Source organism: Cucurbita pepo, chromosome LG11 (genome assembly GCF_002806865.2).
Source record: "Cucurbita pepo subsp. pepo cultivar mu-cu-16 chromosome LG11, ASM280686v2, whole genome shotgun sequence".
NCBI classification, from domain to species: domain Eukaryota; kingdom Viridiplantae; phylum Streptophyta; class Magnoliopsida; order Cucurbitales; family Cucurbitaceae; genus Cucurbita; species Cucurbita pepo.
Genome location: NC_036648.1, coordinates 8,890,830 through 8,906,443, shown reverse-complemented (window position 1 = coordinate 8,906,443; position 15,614 = coordinate 8,890,830). Strand labels below are relative to the sequence as shown.

At 38.3% G+C, this 15,614-nt stretch overlaps 4 protein-coding genes across 4 annotated transcripts; 2 read left to right on the top strand and 2 right to left on the bottom strand.

The window, feature by feature from the left end:
• Positions 1 to 832: 832 nt before the first annotated feature.
• On the top strand, positions 833 to 2,447 carry LOC111804840 (early nodulin-20-like). The gene is made up of 3 exons (XM_023689637.1): positions 833 to 1,016; positions 1,479 to 1,847; positions 1,954 to 2,447. The coding sequence occupies exons 1-3, from the start codon at positions 833 to 835 to the stop codon at positions 2,445 to 2,447; spliced, it is 1,047 nt and encodes a 348-aa protein (XP_023545405.1).
• Positions 2,448 to 3,592: 1,145 nt separating this feature from the next.
• LOC111804839 (stellacyanin-like) lies at positions 3,593 to 4,682 on the top strand. The gene is made up of 2 exons (XM_023689635.1): positions 3,593 to 3,776; positions 4,264 to 4,682. Exons 1-2 carry the CDS (start codon positions 3,593 to 3,595, stop codon positions 4,680 to 4,682), a joined length of 603 nt encoding a protein of 200 aa, XP_023545403.1.
• Positions 4,683 to 5,657: 975 nt separating this feature from the next.
• LOC111805154 lies at positions 5,658 to 7,669 on the bottom strand. Its single transcript, XM_023690071.1, has 2 exons — positions 6,654 to 7,669; positions 5,658 to 6,107 (listed from the first exon to the last, which is right to left on the bottom strand). The coding sequence occupies exons 1-2, from the start codon at positions 6,832 to 6,834 to the stop codon at positions 5,869 to 5,871; spliced, it is 420 nt and encodes a 139-aa protein (XP_023545839.1). The 5' UTR covers positions 6,835 to 7,669; the 3' UTR covers positions 5,658 to 5,868.
• A 1,587-nt stretch (positions 7,670 to 9,256) lies between these two features.
• LOC111805152 lies at positions 9,257 to 11,219 on the bottom strand. Its single transcript, XM_023690068.1, has 4 exons — positions 10,830 to 11,219; positions 10,622 to 10,736; positions 10,429 to 10,543; positions 9,257 to 10,284 (listed from the first exon to the last, which is right to left on the bottom strand). The coding sequence occupies exons 1-4, from the start codon at positions 10,928 to 10,930 to the stop codon at positions 9,392 to 9,394; spliced, it is 1,224 nt and encodes a 407-aa protein (XP_023545836.1). The 5' UTR covers positions 10,931 to 11,219; the 3' UTR covers positions 9,257 to 9,391.
• Positions 11,220 to 15,614: the final 4,395 nt, after the last annotated feature.

Here is a 15,614-nt window from a genome sequence, read left to right as displayed (position 1 = left end):
GGCACTATTTACCGTCTAAAATGTCAATAGTTCGACACAAACAAAAAAATGATGAATATACAATTAGAGACAAGGTAGAAGCTTCTTCTCAACCAACAAGCAATAAAGACAATGGACAATAGACTGATTCATCACAAAATCATAGAATATACCAAAATGGTGACCAAGGCAAGGTCCAAAATTCTATTAACTTGTCATTTGAGGCAAAGAAATGGCAAGAGAATGCATTATTTAATACTCATGTGTAAAATAAGTAATATGCTGTTTTGACTTACAAATGCCACGTGCATTATAAACAAGTCTTCTTTGTCCAGACTGTAGCTCTTGTTTCCATTATATTTTGACAAATGCACCTTCCCTAGAAAATCCTCTGTTATTTGAGACAATGGAAAATCAAAATCAATACTTCCTGTTATTCTACTGAGATATAAACCATAATGAAATTTGAGCAATTTGATTCAGTTTATGATACTATTACATTGATATTTGAATAACGTTCATAAACCATCAATCACTAAGAATTAGAGCAATGAATCCTTCAACAAAATATGACTATTTACACTTGCAAACGAATCAACATTTGGAAGAAAAGATTTAAACCATAGATAAGCTAGATCATAAGTTGAAACTAGCCAGAAGAGAAAGAGATGGAAATCGAAGTAAGCTAAATCGCCCCACACCCAATTAAATAATCATAACAAACAAGCATTGCCCTCCAACTTCTCCAATCCATTTCTATATAAAAGTATCAGTAACCACCAGGCCATTAGCTTCATTCTGACTTGGAAATCTTTCTCCATTTGCTGATAGGAAGAAGTTATAAAGAACAACAATGGCTAGAGCACTGGTCCTGCTTGTGCTAGCCATAGTGGCATCCTGTGCCTTGGTACAGACCACAACCGCAGAGACCACCCATGTGGTCGGAGACAGCTTGGGCTGGGTGGTTCCCCTTGGAGGCCCCATTGTCTATGCCACTTGGGCTGTCTCCCACACCTTCTTAGTTGGTGATATCTTATGTAAGCTCAAACTCTCTTATCAATCTCTTTATCCACTTTGAATCCATTTGTTTGAGATTTTGAGTCCATAATAGTTTTCAATGTCAAAAGTTATGGCAGTTCTTGATTTTTAGTATCCAGAACAGTTCAAAGCATTTAAAACCGTCCCAAATGAGATGGATATCAAAGTAGTCATCTCTGATCTTTGTTTCTTATTTGTACTGACAATTGTGGTTGTTTCTGAATCTTTAGCATATTCATAACTGTTCTAAGCAAGCTGGTTTGCATAATCAAAACCATCCAAAACAAGAAAGCTTGGCTTTGACAATCAAATTAGATCATCTCTGATCTTTGTTTCTTCATGTTTGTTTTCACAATCTTATCTTGTTTATCAGATGAACGTTTTATTTATGATTTTCAGCAAAAGTTCAATATTGAAAGATCATAAGAAATTCTAAAGTGATCTTTGTGAAACATTTTCAGTGTTCAATTTCACAACTGGACAAGAAGATGTAGCTAGAGTGACAAAGGAAGCATTTCTAACCTGCAATACAACCGATCCAATCAGCCTCAGAGCCACTGGTCCAGCCAATTTTACGTTGGATTCACTGGAGGAGTACTATTTCATTGGCACTTTGGACAAGCACTGCATCTTGGGACAGAGATTGGCCATCAATGTCACTGCATATCCCGGCCCGGCTCCTGCCCCAGCTCCGCCTCCAGCTCCGAGAGGGCCGAGGGATTACACCGTCGGCGACAAACTCGGTTGGCTCATCCCTCCAGGGGGTCCTCTCGATCTCTACTATGAATCATGGGCTTATAACAAAACTTTCTTTGTTGGTGACACCTTAGGTAAGTGTAGATTTCATTGACACAATTTATCAAACACCTTGTGTGCACTCAGTAAAGAAACCCCCCAAAAAACTCGTCAATCATTGAAATTAAATTCATTTCGCAGTTTTCAACTTCTTCAATGGATCCGACGACGTTGCTGTGGTGACAAAACAAGTGTTCGATTCCTGCAACATCACTTCAACCCTCGCAGTTTTCAACTCAACTCCGGCGAACATCGCCCTGAATGTCACCGGCGACCATTACTACACCTCCACCTACGCCAAACACTGCATATTAGGACAAAAATTAGCAATCAACGTAACTGGACACGCCACTTCCGGCTCCGCCCCTTCTCCTTCGTCCACTGCACACCCACCCTCCATTGCAGTCCCTCCTTCTTCCCCGCCCGGCAGAGCTCTGGCTCCTTCTCCGAACACCTCCGCCCCTTCTCCACCGGCCATTGCCCATCCACCCTCCATTGCGGTCTCTCCTTCTTCCCCGCCCGGCAGAGCTCCGGCTCCTTCTCCGAACACCTCCGCCGCACCGATAACTGCTACCGGGCGCCCCTATTTTGGTGCTTTCGTGATCTACGTCATGGCCTCGGCAGTCTATTTCTGAGCAAAGCACGATTATATTCACACAAAAAAAAAAATAATAAATAAATAAAAATCTAAATTAATTAAAATTAAATTCTGTAATTTCAAAAGTTTAATTTTTTTTTAATATTTTAAGTTTATTTATATTCATTTTCAATTTATAAAATTAAAATTGGAGCATCTGTTAAGATCGCATTTATCAAGCACAGATTTGAATGGTTGGAGAAATCTTTTGGACCAACCCGAAACTTGAATTGTTTGAGTTGGTAACTCGAGCAATTTGAATAGAGTTCACAACCCAACCCTCTATTTTACGATTCGACTGTGGAGTTATTCTTTCTTTTAAATTATTTAAAAAAATCATATTTATATACCGTAAATCTTACATTAATAATTAAATTTTATAAAATTAAATTGATAGAATCGACTCCAAATCCAATTTTTTTAGACACATATTAAACATGGTTTAATTTTAAAAATTAAATTTATAATTTAATATATGATATTAATTATTTTACAAGTTATTTGTTGTCAAGTGTGTATATGCCATTGCTTTTTCCATAAAATTTGCTCTAACCTAAAATACAATATAAATTAAATAATAAATTTATTGTTTTAAATAATAATAATTATTATTATAATTATGCATGTGACTAGTCAACCATTTCCACCTTGTCCATGTGAAGCCAAAGCTAAAAGTTTGGTCAATGCCAACACGAAAGACTCACATTTAAGGTGTTCGTGAGCTGGGACAGACTTAATTTAATTGTTCGGGTTATAAATATGTTAAGCCAAACAACTTTTATTCAATAATGAATCCAATGTAATTCAATCACAATTTTTTTCGTTCAGTTGAATCGAACCTAACTCAGTTTAGATTAGGTTGGATAGATCGAGTTTTTCGGGTCATTAAGTTTTTTGAACACTCCGACAAATGTGTTCAATAAGAAACCTAACACAGGAAGCCTAAATTTCTAAGCATCTAAACTCGTGGCAGCTTATCATCACCGTCCATATCATTCACACGTGTCCTTCATCCAATGGCTTCTTTTACACGAATGTTTGAGATCCTAAACTCTATAAATACCCAAAAAAGTCTCTATTTTGTTTTGCACAAAAACCACAAATAGAGTTTAACCAAAAAAGGCGAGCTGAGAACACAAAATCATGGCCGTAGGATTTAATCCGACGGCGATTCTCCTCCTCCTCCTCATGGCCGCCGCGTCGTGGCAGTGCTCTTCCGCCGCCACTTATACTGTCGGTGACGCATTGGGTTGGACTGTCCCGCCTATTTCTACTGTCTACTCCGAGTGGGCTTCCGATAAAACGTTTGTTGTCGGAGACATTCTTGGTAAGAAAAAAAACGTTAAATTAATTTATTTTATTAATTACGATTATTATGATTTGATGAAATAATAACATAAAAAAAAAACTATTTAAGAGAGTCGTGTTTATCTAACTTGTATATGTAACTGAGTCATGCCCTAAATTTAGTCATGTCAATAGAATCTTCAAATGTCGAACAAACAACTCCAAAAGAAAAAGGAGTCGGGGCTCCTTAAAGGCATAGTAAAAAATGACTAAGACTCCAAAAGAAAAGGAGTCGAGCCACGATTAAGGGGATGCGTACTTTGTCCGAGGGGAGGTGTTGGATGAAAGTCCCACATCGGCTAATTTAAGGAATGATCGTGAGTTTATAATGAATGAATATTGTCTCTATTGGTATGAGGTCTTTTGGGTAAGTCCAAAGTAAAGAGCTTATACTCAAAGTGGACAATATGATACTATTATGGAAAGTCGTGTTCAACATGTAGCTGAACGTGATTGATTTCGTGCAGTTTTCAACTTTGTGAATGAACGACATGACGTAACGGAAGTGACAAAAGGTTCTCATAGTTCTTGCAATGGTAGCAATCCGATCTCCGTGGAGACCAAGAGTCCAGCAAGGATCACACTCGCTTCTGCCGGTGACCACCACTTCATGTGCTCGTTCCTTAGCCATTGCAACGATGGTCAAAAGTTGTCCATCACCGTCAGAGCAACCTCTTCTTCTGCTCCGTCACCCTCTCCCTCTCTCACCGCCGGCCTCACCGCACCTCCGCCCTCAATCGCGACGCCTCCATCTGACAACATCCCTTCAAATCTATCTCCGACTACCGTCCCACCGCCTCCCAACACCGCTACATCGCTCCGAGCCTCCACCTTCTCCGCCTCTATTCTCGCCGTCGTCGTCGCTCTACTNTTTCTTTCTTTTTGATTTTGTTAAAATGTTCTGGCATTCTCTCTGGTTCTATAAATTTATTAGGATTATTTTCTTAAGAAAATAAATTTATTAAGCTTTCTTTTTATTTTTTATATATATTTTAGCGAATATATTATATATAAATTATATATATTTTAGAAATATAAATTATAAAAAAAATTATTTCTAAAAAACTAATTTATTATATTTATATTATATAGCGATATATATTATATATAAATGTGGAGCATGGCAGGATTGAGGTGGGGTCGGGGATGAGAATGAAAAATGTAATCTCTGTCTTTGCCCATTTAGCTAATTGAGAAAAATCTCTAATACTCTCTCTCCCATTCCTGGGGGGAGTGCTCGTAGGGTCTCGAACCTATTAGTTAAATGGACATCTCTAGTTGAATGGGGAAGAGACTTTGAAAATCTAAATGCCTCGAACTTGATATAAATTCTATGTATTTTGTAGTTTTTCTCTCATATAAAACAATATAAAACTAACAGTCACATTGTAGCGATCTCCTCGAATAATTTATCTTTATCAAAATAATTAAATTTTTTAACAACACAAACTATCAGTGCGATTATGCCCAACTGAACATAGTTTAATTGGTTAGACATATGTTCTCAATAAATTAGATGTTCGAATCTTTTCAACCCATATATTGTTGAACTCAAAATATACGGCTGCTAATGGCATGTCCAGGACGTGTTTTCCATAGTCTTATGTCTGTTCCAAACCCTCTTTACTTGCCTTCATGTGAGATATATCCTTACTATTTTTGTTGTGTCAATGCGAGAGTGTATGACCAGTCACCAAAATCATGTATATTAGATATATCCTTATTATTTTTGTTGTGTCAATATGGAGGTGTATGACCGGTCACCAAAATCATGTATGCACTCGCTAAGACTAAAATGCCCCAAAATGTACTCTAGGGGGATGTGACTAGTTGTCAATTCTTCCTACCGGGGTAAATTATTTTCAACGTAGTTTTTCGCTCACGTTTTCTAAAACATTTCTCCAAACGTGACATAAGGTTGCTCGCAAAATCCGACTTCTATATGGTTGACTAGTTCATTGGGTTAGAACAAATGCGACATAATTGTTGTCTTACTCCTATAAAAGTGCGACCGCGACCGCGACCGTGACACAATAGGAAAAGGCTCAAGAGAGAAAAAGGAAAGGAACGAGCTAGAAAAGAGGCATAACCTGCGAACACAGCACAAAGGAGCAAATGGCCAGCACAATGAGTTTGTTTGGTGCGTGATCGCTTTGGCATGTGCCAGCCATGGCTGCAACCATCCATGTAGTTGGAGGCCATGAAGGCTTGAGAATCCTGAAGGACAAGTCCTTATACGCCGGGCTGCCCATAAGATCTTCACTGTTGGTGACAAACTTGGTAACAAAGCCTTTAAACCCTCCTCCAATGCCTGTCAGGTTCATAACAAGTGTTAATTTTCAACTCTTAGAACTCAACGACACAGTTGTACAACCAACAAAACATGTCCAAATCTTGTCGAGATGGCCTTCGAACCCTTAATTCGAGCACTAATTACATTTCTTAACTCTAGAGCTCAAAAACTCGAAGGGGACGACCAGTTTTCGGGTCTAAGAAGCTTGCAAAACTTGAATTTGTATGCATTGTATTGGTTTCATAAGGCACAAAAGGTGAGTTATATGAGTTAGTAAACTTGTAGAGAAGCCAGCAGAATGTCACATTTTAACTGAGATGAAACTAATGGGAACAGACAGTACAGAACTAAAGATGACCTTTCTCTTGTACAATTTGGCTCAAACTCAACTGGGTTTCGTTTTCACAAAATTACGTTCTGTTCTGTTCTAACTGCATAAATAGTCGAGCCGATACGTGAGCTATATATGCAAATATGGTATTCTTTTTCTCTTTTGCTTACAGAATTCGAATATATCACCCATAATGTAGCTGAGGTAACAAAGGATAAGTACGAAAACTATACCAAGGCAGGAACACTTCATGGCACAAGCCATGTCGCTCCCCAGTGCTCGTTCAGGGAGAAGTTGAGCGTGAGCGTCGGGTCTAATAGCTTGACAACGCCAGCAGCACCGGCACCAAGCTCTGCTCCTGCCTCTCCTGGCAAAAGCTTTGTATGCAGCTATGTTCACCATAGGTAGCAGCATCTTCTTCCTACTACATCAAAGTATGTTATGTGCTGAAACAATGTGTTAAGAAGTGGGATTCCTGGATTTTGTTATTTTCCAGCCTCGCTGAATTGTTTCCAGTTTCATTCACAATCATTGGAATAAATAATGAACATGTTTGTAAGAAAATTCATGGCAGATTTCATATCAGCAAGTTCCCATACATGACATGTTTCTCTGTTTCAATGACAAATCTAAATGGTACCAAGTGAGTTGGGGGAAGCTATAAGAGAATATTTAAGGTAACAATCAATCAGTCAGTGGCAGGATAAACAAAAGTGCAGCCTCCCATAAGCAAAAAAGTTACAATCATATATGCTTCCCAGATGAACAAGGGTTGAGTCTTATACACTGAAAGATTCAACGAAATCAAGGATACAGTGATAGAAGATCAATACAAACATAAGATTAAGATATGTTAAGCAAGTTCAGATCCATTTCTCATCAGAGGCAATGTATATTTATAAGAGAAATGACATATGGAGCCTTTTGAAGATTATGTAATTTTGTTCAGTTGAATGTGATCCAAAATATGAAAATGTACCTAATTTAAGCATGTTCTGATCAAATTCTTTTAATATAGAGAAAAATGTAACATCTACCAAAGCTTTGAATCAATGTATCTCATGGTAAACGCTTAAGATATTTTGGAGATACCCTTCAAAGCCTTGGTTTTAAACCCTTTGACATAAAACCCTGTCTCACACAGCTGGCTTTAGGGCGAGTGAAACTTCCTCAAAACTAGTGAGGTATGTTGTAACAACCCAAGTCTACCGCTAGCAGATATTGTCCTCTTTGGGCTTTCTCTTTCGGGCTTCCCCTCAAGGTTTTTTAAAACGTGTCTACTAGGGAGAGGTTTCCACACCTTTATAAAGAATGCGTCGTTCTCCTCCCCAACTGAAAGAGGTGGACACGAGGCGGTGAGCCAACAAGGACGCTGGGCCCCAAGGGTGGGTGGATTGGGGGTCCCACATTGGTTGGAGAAGGGAATGAGTATCAGCGAGGACGTTGGACCCCGAAAGGGGTGGATTGTGAGATCCCACATCAGTTGGGGAGGGGAACGAATCATTCTTTATAAGGGTGTGGAAACCTCTCCCTAGTAGACGAGTTTTAAAAACCTTAAGGGCATGCCCGAAAAGGAAAGCCTAAAGAGAACAATATCTATTAGCGGTGGGCTTGGACTGTTACATATGTCAGGAGCATAATACTAGTGTGGGCCCTTGACACCCCATTATATACCTAGATACATACATACAAACATGTGTATGTATATACACCCGATATCTATACAAGTAATGTATGTATGTACATGTTTCTCATCCAGACAATACAATTTCACTTATTGATGCACATCGTATAATAACTTGGAGGAAAAGTACCAGGAGAATCTCACCCCACAAAAGATGCAACTTCAACTCCAGAATAAGGAGAAATCAATAACAGTCAGCAGCTCAGAGTGAGATACAAGACATCCTCAATGAAAGAAAGCAATTATTTTAATATTCTCTTGATAAGAACAATTCCAATCCTATGAAAAAAATAGTTAATCAAAGTATTTGAACCACACGAGGCAAGCAAATTTAAGTACATGAATCAACAAAATATCGAAAACGCATCCCAGTTTGGAAGTTGTGATATTGGCTCTCAATATACATTACAACAAGTTAAGCCATGTAACTGGGAAAATAATAAATATAGATTCAAGCAAGGTGACCCTAAGCTCTCGTTTCACGAATATACACATACGTGTACGTATATCAGTGTGTGCCCTGTCGTGTGATATATTGAAATGAGTATGTATTAGGATAAAGGAACCTGCAAAAAACAATGGGAAAAATAGTCTAATTTATAAGATATTTCATATCTTAGATAAATGGTACTAAAGTTCGAACTCGTAACCACACGAATATTCAAATTTATTCATATAATGTAGGCATTTGACCAGATTGATGAACGAACAGCTGTAGAAATTCCTAGTATTCTTAGCATATGACTAAACAGAAAAGGCATTGAAGCGATAACTTCCCTACCCTGCTCCCCGAGTTACAATGCTGGAAGTGTCCGGTTTACTTTTGTAAGTAATGGAAGCATGTCACGAAGTACCAAAAAAGATGAACACCAAAGAATTCAATACATTGGGTCTCAGAGAAGGCAGAGAAAATGATCTTATTCTCAACGAGCATAAACAGCACGGTATCACAGTTCATGGAAAGTAATTCTCATGTAGCACAAAAGAACTTGTAACTCAAGATTGAATTCGTTTCTATCGTTGTATTAGTTATGTGCCTAACCGTTCGTAGTTATACTATTTGGATTTCCATTCTAACCATGTTGGTTAATGATTCACTCAGCTCAATGTCACACCTCACATGTTTGGAGGGCCTGAACTCTAATTATACAGTTGGGTAGTTGAGACTCAAATATTATAAAATTTCAACTAAAGCTACAAAAGGAATAGTTCTCATTGGTGACAATACGACATCATGGGAAACGTTAAAATTTCCGATCTTATATGCCACGACATGGAAAAAACTGTCTACAAACCTGACCCTTTAGTTTGACTGTTAAACCAGTAAGATGGAACCTCAGGTGGCAAACAAAATGGTTCGTCCTCCTCATTGCTACTAAAGGGATCTTTGCGTTTTTTTGTGGAAGATTCTGGATTCCGACCCCCGCCATCTGAACTCCACATGTTTGAACAGGAACCCAAGGAGTCAAATGCAGTTCTGCTTGGGAAAAAAGTGAACTCTTTATTCGCGTAAGTGGTTTGATCGTGAAATTTGTGCGTCTCGTGGGAACTGCTTGGAGCAATGTCCCCAGTTTCAAGAGCCCAAGCTTTCCTAGTGCTCACACATGGCTGGGAAGGTAAACCCAACCTCAAAGATAAATCACATTCTGTGTCTGGTAGCTTTTCTTCTCTGGCTGTGATAACTTCTGGTGGAAATCTGCTCATAGCATTGCCCGTTTTGCACGAACGAAGGCAGTGCTCAGCAGGTGGCTCGGTACTTGATACGATCGGTCTACCCAAAAATATAGTCTGTTGGTTGGCATCTGCAGAAATCTGGGAGCCTAAGTTGGGCTCTTCAGTTGGACAACGAAATCCATAATACAATGGATAAACAGATCCCAAGTTAAGTGGGGTATTGGTCTCAGTCATTGAATAACTGTTATGAACAACTGGGACATTCTCAAGCAAGAAGGCAGGGTTACTTGGAATGGTGGGGTTGTTATGTTGTTTGGGGTTCATAGTCTTGGCTCTTGCAAAGTTCAACTGGTTGGCAGGGGGTAACGACGATGTCGGTAGGCATCTTTCGTCGGTAGCTTTATCCAATGTGGGTTCTTGTCCCCTTGGAGTAAGATAAGTCCTTGGGTTACTATGCCGTTGGCTTCTAGATGCTCGTACCGGGACGCAACCGAGGTTAAGTGCAGCTGAATTCCACAGAGAAGCAGCAAAGAAAGACAAAACAGGTATGACTAATGGCTTGTGTTCATACAAACAGATGACAAAGAACAAACTAAACCTAATACATTTCCTATAAGAATCAAGAACTTGAAATGCAAGAATGTTTTTACCTTCAACACATGGAGGCAAACGGTCACCACTTTCAGTGGTTTCATCTCTACGAATTATGGTGTTAACAGCATCATTTAAACGATCCCAAAGCGTTTCAAGATTCATATACTCAGCCTAAGCAAATCACAGGGATGAAACATGACAAGATCCGAATTATGAACAAGACGCAAGGGTTAAGGGGGGAAAAAATACCTCGGAATTAGCTTTAGAATACATGATTTCTTCAGCTTTCAAAACAACAATCGGCAATTTCTCCTGCCATTCCTTGTTCTTCTTAGTAGCAGGAGTATGATTCTCATTGACAACCCTGATCAAACACATGGTGAGCAAATTCATCAAAATGTGAAAAATACAGAATCAAAGTCGAAGAGAATCAGCAAAATTAAACAAGACCCAGAACCTGAAAATTTGCTGAATAATGGAACCTCTCATGGGTTGGTGCCTATCGCTGTGCCAAGCTCTCCGCACGCACTCGTACGGTCTCGGGCCTGGCCGCGGCATCTTCGTTCCCCCGTGGCTACACAAAATCTTTGACGAAGAGAAAAAGAAACGAACAAAAGATTCGAAACGCTCAGCTCCCAAAAATCAGTGCTACGGGAGATGGGTTTGGATGATTTGCATTGGCTCGATGTGTTTTAATCCTCCATCTTGGTTCCCCAATTAGCAATGGGACAGTTTATGCTGGGTTTGGAGAGAGAGAGAGAGAGAGAGAGAGGGCAGGTTTCTCATTCCTTGTCTTCTTCAATAATTTAAGATGGTTTACCCCCAAAGTTTGATGTTGAATCTAGTTGTTTTTGTGTATAAGGAGTGTCACCTATTGGGGAAAATAGAGTGGAGGGGGTGGGGGGGTGGGCTTCAAAAAGTGCCCTGTAAAATCTCCCTGCCACAACATTCAGCAATTGGCACATCAATTACCTCCAGCATGGGCCACTACTGCCCAAAACAGCGACCTCCCATCATCTCATCAACACTTTGAATCTATCTTCAAAATGAGCAAACCAAATTTCAAAACCAATCCATTTCTACCTTCAAAATATTACCTTTTTTTCATCTGGGTCTCTCCATTTTCACCCAATTCATATCATACCCTTTGCTTCCAAATAAGTAATGGGTTTTGTTTGAAATGAGATTTTAACTGCTCAAGCCCACGGCTCGTAGATAAGGATTTTTCTCACTAAGAATGTGTCTGTCAGAGAGAGAGAGAGAGAGAGAGTTTCCACACACTTCCAACCGATGTGGGAGTTTTCACCCTCTTATACTCCTTCCCCTCCGATGTGGGATCTCACAATCCACCCTCCCTTCGGGGAGCAGAGTCCTCGCTGGCATTCATTCCCTTCTCCAACCGATGTGAGGAGTTTCCACCCTTGTACTCCTCTACAACCGATGGGGAGCAGAGTCCTCGCTGGCATTCATTCCCTTCTCCAACCGATGTGAGGAGTTTCCACCCTTGTACTCCTCTACAACCGATGTGGGATCTCATAATCCACTCTCCCTTCAGGGCCCAACATTCTCACTGACACTCGTTCCCTTCTCCAACCGATGTGGGGAGTTTCCACACACTTATAAAGTATGTTTCGTTCTCCTCCCACAATCCACCCTCCCTTTGGGGCCCATCATCCTCACTGTCACTCGTTCCCTTCTCCAACCGATGTGTGGGGAGTTTCCACACCCTTATAAAGGATGCTCCATCCTCCTCCCCAACCGATGTGGGATTTCACAATCCACCCCTTCGAGGCTCAGCATCCTCGCTGCCACTCGTTCCCTTCTCCAACTGATGTGAGACCCCACCAATTCACCTTTCTTCAGAGCCTAGCATCCTTACCAGCACATCGCCTTTAGTCCACCTCCTGCAGGGCTCAACCTCCTTGCTGGGACATCGCATGGTGTCTGGTTTTGATATCATTTATAACGGCCTAAGCCCACCAACAGCAGATGTTGTCTTCTTGGGACTTTCCGTTTCGAACTTCCTTTCGAAATTTTTAAAACACGTCTACTAAAGAGAGATTTTCACACATGTATAAACATGTTTTCACACATTCATAAAGAATGCTTCATTCTACTCCTATCACATCGACTTTGAAGAAGAGAAGAGAGCATTGTAATGGTTGTGAGTGGTGGTGGCAGTGGCGAATGACACAGCCCCTGACATTGCATGCCATACCCACTCTCTCATGTCTCATTTGATGTCCCCACTCTGAAAAAGGCATCACAATGGGCGACCTCCAAAGCCCTCTTCTTCATCTCTTTCCCCTATTTTCATGACAAGTCCATATCTACAGGGAGCTCAAACTGCCCAAGTGCCAAACCCATCCTCTTCCTCTCTTCATTCTCTGTCCCCTTTCCCCTTTTCAACTTGGGGAGCCTTCAAACTACCCATCTTTGCTTTTTGCTTTTGGATGGTCTAGAATGAGACGTTTGTGTTTACCACCGTTCAAACTTACAACTTCTCCGTCCAAATAATTAAAAGTAGAGATGTTCATTTAACCCGCAGGGTCGGGACCTCATGAAAGCTCGCCTCGAATGGGGTAGAAAATTACTATTTAAATGAGTAAAGATGGAGCGGGGAGAGATATCTATCACCCTATTAGCTAAACGAGAACAGCGATAGGTTTTTTATTTCTTGTCTCTATCACTGCATATAACCTCGCCAGATCTCCATCCCACCCAGCTCGTTATATATATATAGGAAAATTTCTATCGGGTGAAAATGAATGAAGGAGGCAGAGATAGGGACAGAAAAGGCTTCCTCGTCCCGTCTCATAACAAGCCAGAACTTGGAACTCAAAAAAGCTTTCAAAATTTAAAGAAAAACACGTTAAATATGTGAGAATGAAAGAGTTCGAAGAACATTATGGTCGTATTAAAAGAACGAAACTTTTTAAAAAAAATATATGTAGTACTTTACTAAAATATTGGAATGAAATCAAATTGGTGGGACTCGGCCAATTTGGTGATCTCTAATCCATAAAGAAATACTCTCCTTCATATTCTTTATTCTAAGGTCCCACCGTTTTTCATCTATAAATTAGATTCTCGACCTTTTTATTAATTATTTTACAATTTATTCTCGAGTATTTTTAGTATTAATAATAATCCATAAAAACTTAATTCAACATTTTTTTTAGTATAATAAATGAGAGTGTGAAAAAATTGATCCTCAAACCTCACCGAAAAAAGAACGAGTCAATTACTGTTGAGCTATGTTAACTTTGATGTCTCATAGTTTAAATGAGACCGTCCCCAAAAATAATTCTCGAGCATAATTCNAAAAAAAAAAAAAAAAAAAAAAAAAAAAAAAAAAAAAAAAAAAAAAAAGAATATGACAATTTAGTTTTGAGACGTTTATATGGAAATAATATTTTTTTCGTTCGGTTCTTTTCTTTTTCAGCACAACAATGGTGAGGCAAAGAAATCGAAATTTTTGACCTCGAGAGAATTTTCAAAGGTATGCTCGTATTCATAGTTGTAAAATTTTCAAAGGTTCGTTGGGTATTTATTATTTATTTATTTTTTTCAGTTTGGGTTGTTAAATTTTTGGAAAACTAAAAATTCGAGCGGGTTTGTGGGTTGACTTTTTTCTTGGTCGGGTCAACTCGATCCTTGAAAATAGGGTTACAGTTCATCCCTCTCTTACATTTAAAATTATTATGAAAATTAAGAATATTGTAACACGTGAATATTTAATATTTGAGTTTTATAAAATTTTAATTAATAATTAACATATATTAGATATAAATATGATTTTTTAAATAATTAAAAAAAGACAACCCGACCATCCAACCTAACCCAAACGCACAATAAAAATATTTAAAAATTTAAAGATGAATTTATTTATTTATTTATTTATTTATTTATTTTCTTTTGATTATTTGGGAAGTTAAGTGGACCACAAGATATGGTTGAATATACATTATCTTAAAAATATGTGACAATGAAATAATTACACATATGATAAAAAAAAATTACCATATGATAAAGGATTTCCTCTATATAATATAATATATATTTATTTATATTATATGGTGAAGAAAAAAAAAACATTTAATTGAAAGACAAATAATGTACAAAGCACTATCAACATCAATTATATTCATTACAAAGAACAGAAGATTCTAATACCAAACTTTGACCATTATTGTCACAAAACCAACCTCTCTTTTTATCCACTCGAACGTTATGCTTTTCGAGCCTCGTTATTTTATATGAATAAATTAATTTTTTTCGGATTTTTAAGGTTCGTACTCAGTTCTTTTTTTTTTTTTAGTTTATCAGATATGAAAAAGCGGAAATTTGAATATGTGATCTCAAATACAGTAGTTGGTGTCTTAATTAAGCATCGAGCTATGTGTCACAATCGCACTTTTAATGGCAGCGGACGTGCGATTGTGCGGCATTCACTTTCCAACGACAAGTGAGCTAAGCCATGTCGCCTACGGCCAAGCAACGTATGCTCGAGCCTCTAGCCTCGGTTTTAAGAGAAGGTTTTAGAAAACGAGGGCAGAGAGAGATTTTTGAAAGAGATGTTATATAAGCAAGCAAGAGAGAAATAACAATGGCTTACAGTATATAACCTTGGGTAGGGAGAAGTTGACAACTAGTCGTATCCCCCTATAGTACATTCTGAGGTATTTCATGTGTAACAGACCTATACATGATATTTCTGAAACGTCATACTTCCTAGAAATACAAAAGTAAAACACTAGAATATGAAAAGATATAAAGGGTTGGGCTTGTCATGGGCATGCGGCCATGGGCAACACGCCTTGGACGAGCATGACTGTGACACTGTGCTCATGTTGACCTTTAACTGTACCTACATAGTGACATGATATTGTCTGTTTTAGACCTAAGTGGTATATATTTACTTTTGGGATTCTATCGAGAAAATCTAGTACCAATATAAATATTGTCATTAATTTTTTTTATTGATATAATCCATCCATAACGTTCATATACTTCGACCCGTTAAAAAATACGTTTTAGTTTTTTTTTTTTTTTTTTTTTTTNTTTTTTTTTTTTTTTTTTTTTTTTTTTTTTTTTTTTTTTTTTTTTTTTTTTTTTTTTACTTTTTTCCATTCATAATAAAATAATAAAAACAAATTTTAAGTCAACTCTTGTTTGATCAATTATTGCACTTGCCTTTCCTTTAGTATGCTCAATGAAATTAGGAAGAGAAGAATTTTCC

Coding starts and splice junctions, on each gene's coding strand:
- LOC111804840 (XM_023689637.1), top strand. CDS start 833: ATGGCTAGAGCACTGGTCCTGCTTGTGCTAGCCATAGTGGCATCCTGT. Junction 1,017..1,478: donor CTTAGTTGGTGATATCTTAT/GTAAGCTCAAAC, acceptor AAACATTTTCAG/TGTTCAATTTCACAACTGGA. Junction 1,848..1,953: donor CTTTGTTGGTGACACCTTAG/GTAAGTGTAGAT, acceptor TTCATTTCGCAG/TTTTCAACTTCTTCAATGGA.
- LOC111805154 (XM_023690071.1), bottom strand. CDS start 6,834: ATGCTGCTACCTATGGTGAACATAGCTGCATACAAAGCTTTTGCCAGG. Junction 6,108..6,653: donor CATGAAGTGTTCCTGCCTTG/GTATAGTTTTCG, acceptor TGAACCTGACAG/GCATTGGAGGAGGGTTTAAA.
- LOC111805152 (XM_023690068.1), bottom strand. CDS start 10,930: ATGCCGCGGCCAGGCCCGAGACCGTACGAGTGCGTGCGGAGAGCTTGG. Junction 10,737..10,829: donor ATTATTCAGCAAATTTTCAG/GTTCTGGGTCTT, acceptor GTGTTTGATCAG/GGTTGTCAATGAGAATCATA. Junction 10,285..10,428: donor TTTGCCTCCATGTGTTGAAG/GTAAAAACATTC, acceptor TGTGGAATTCAG/CTGCACTTAACCTCGGTTGC.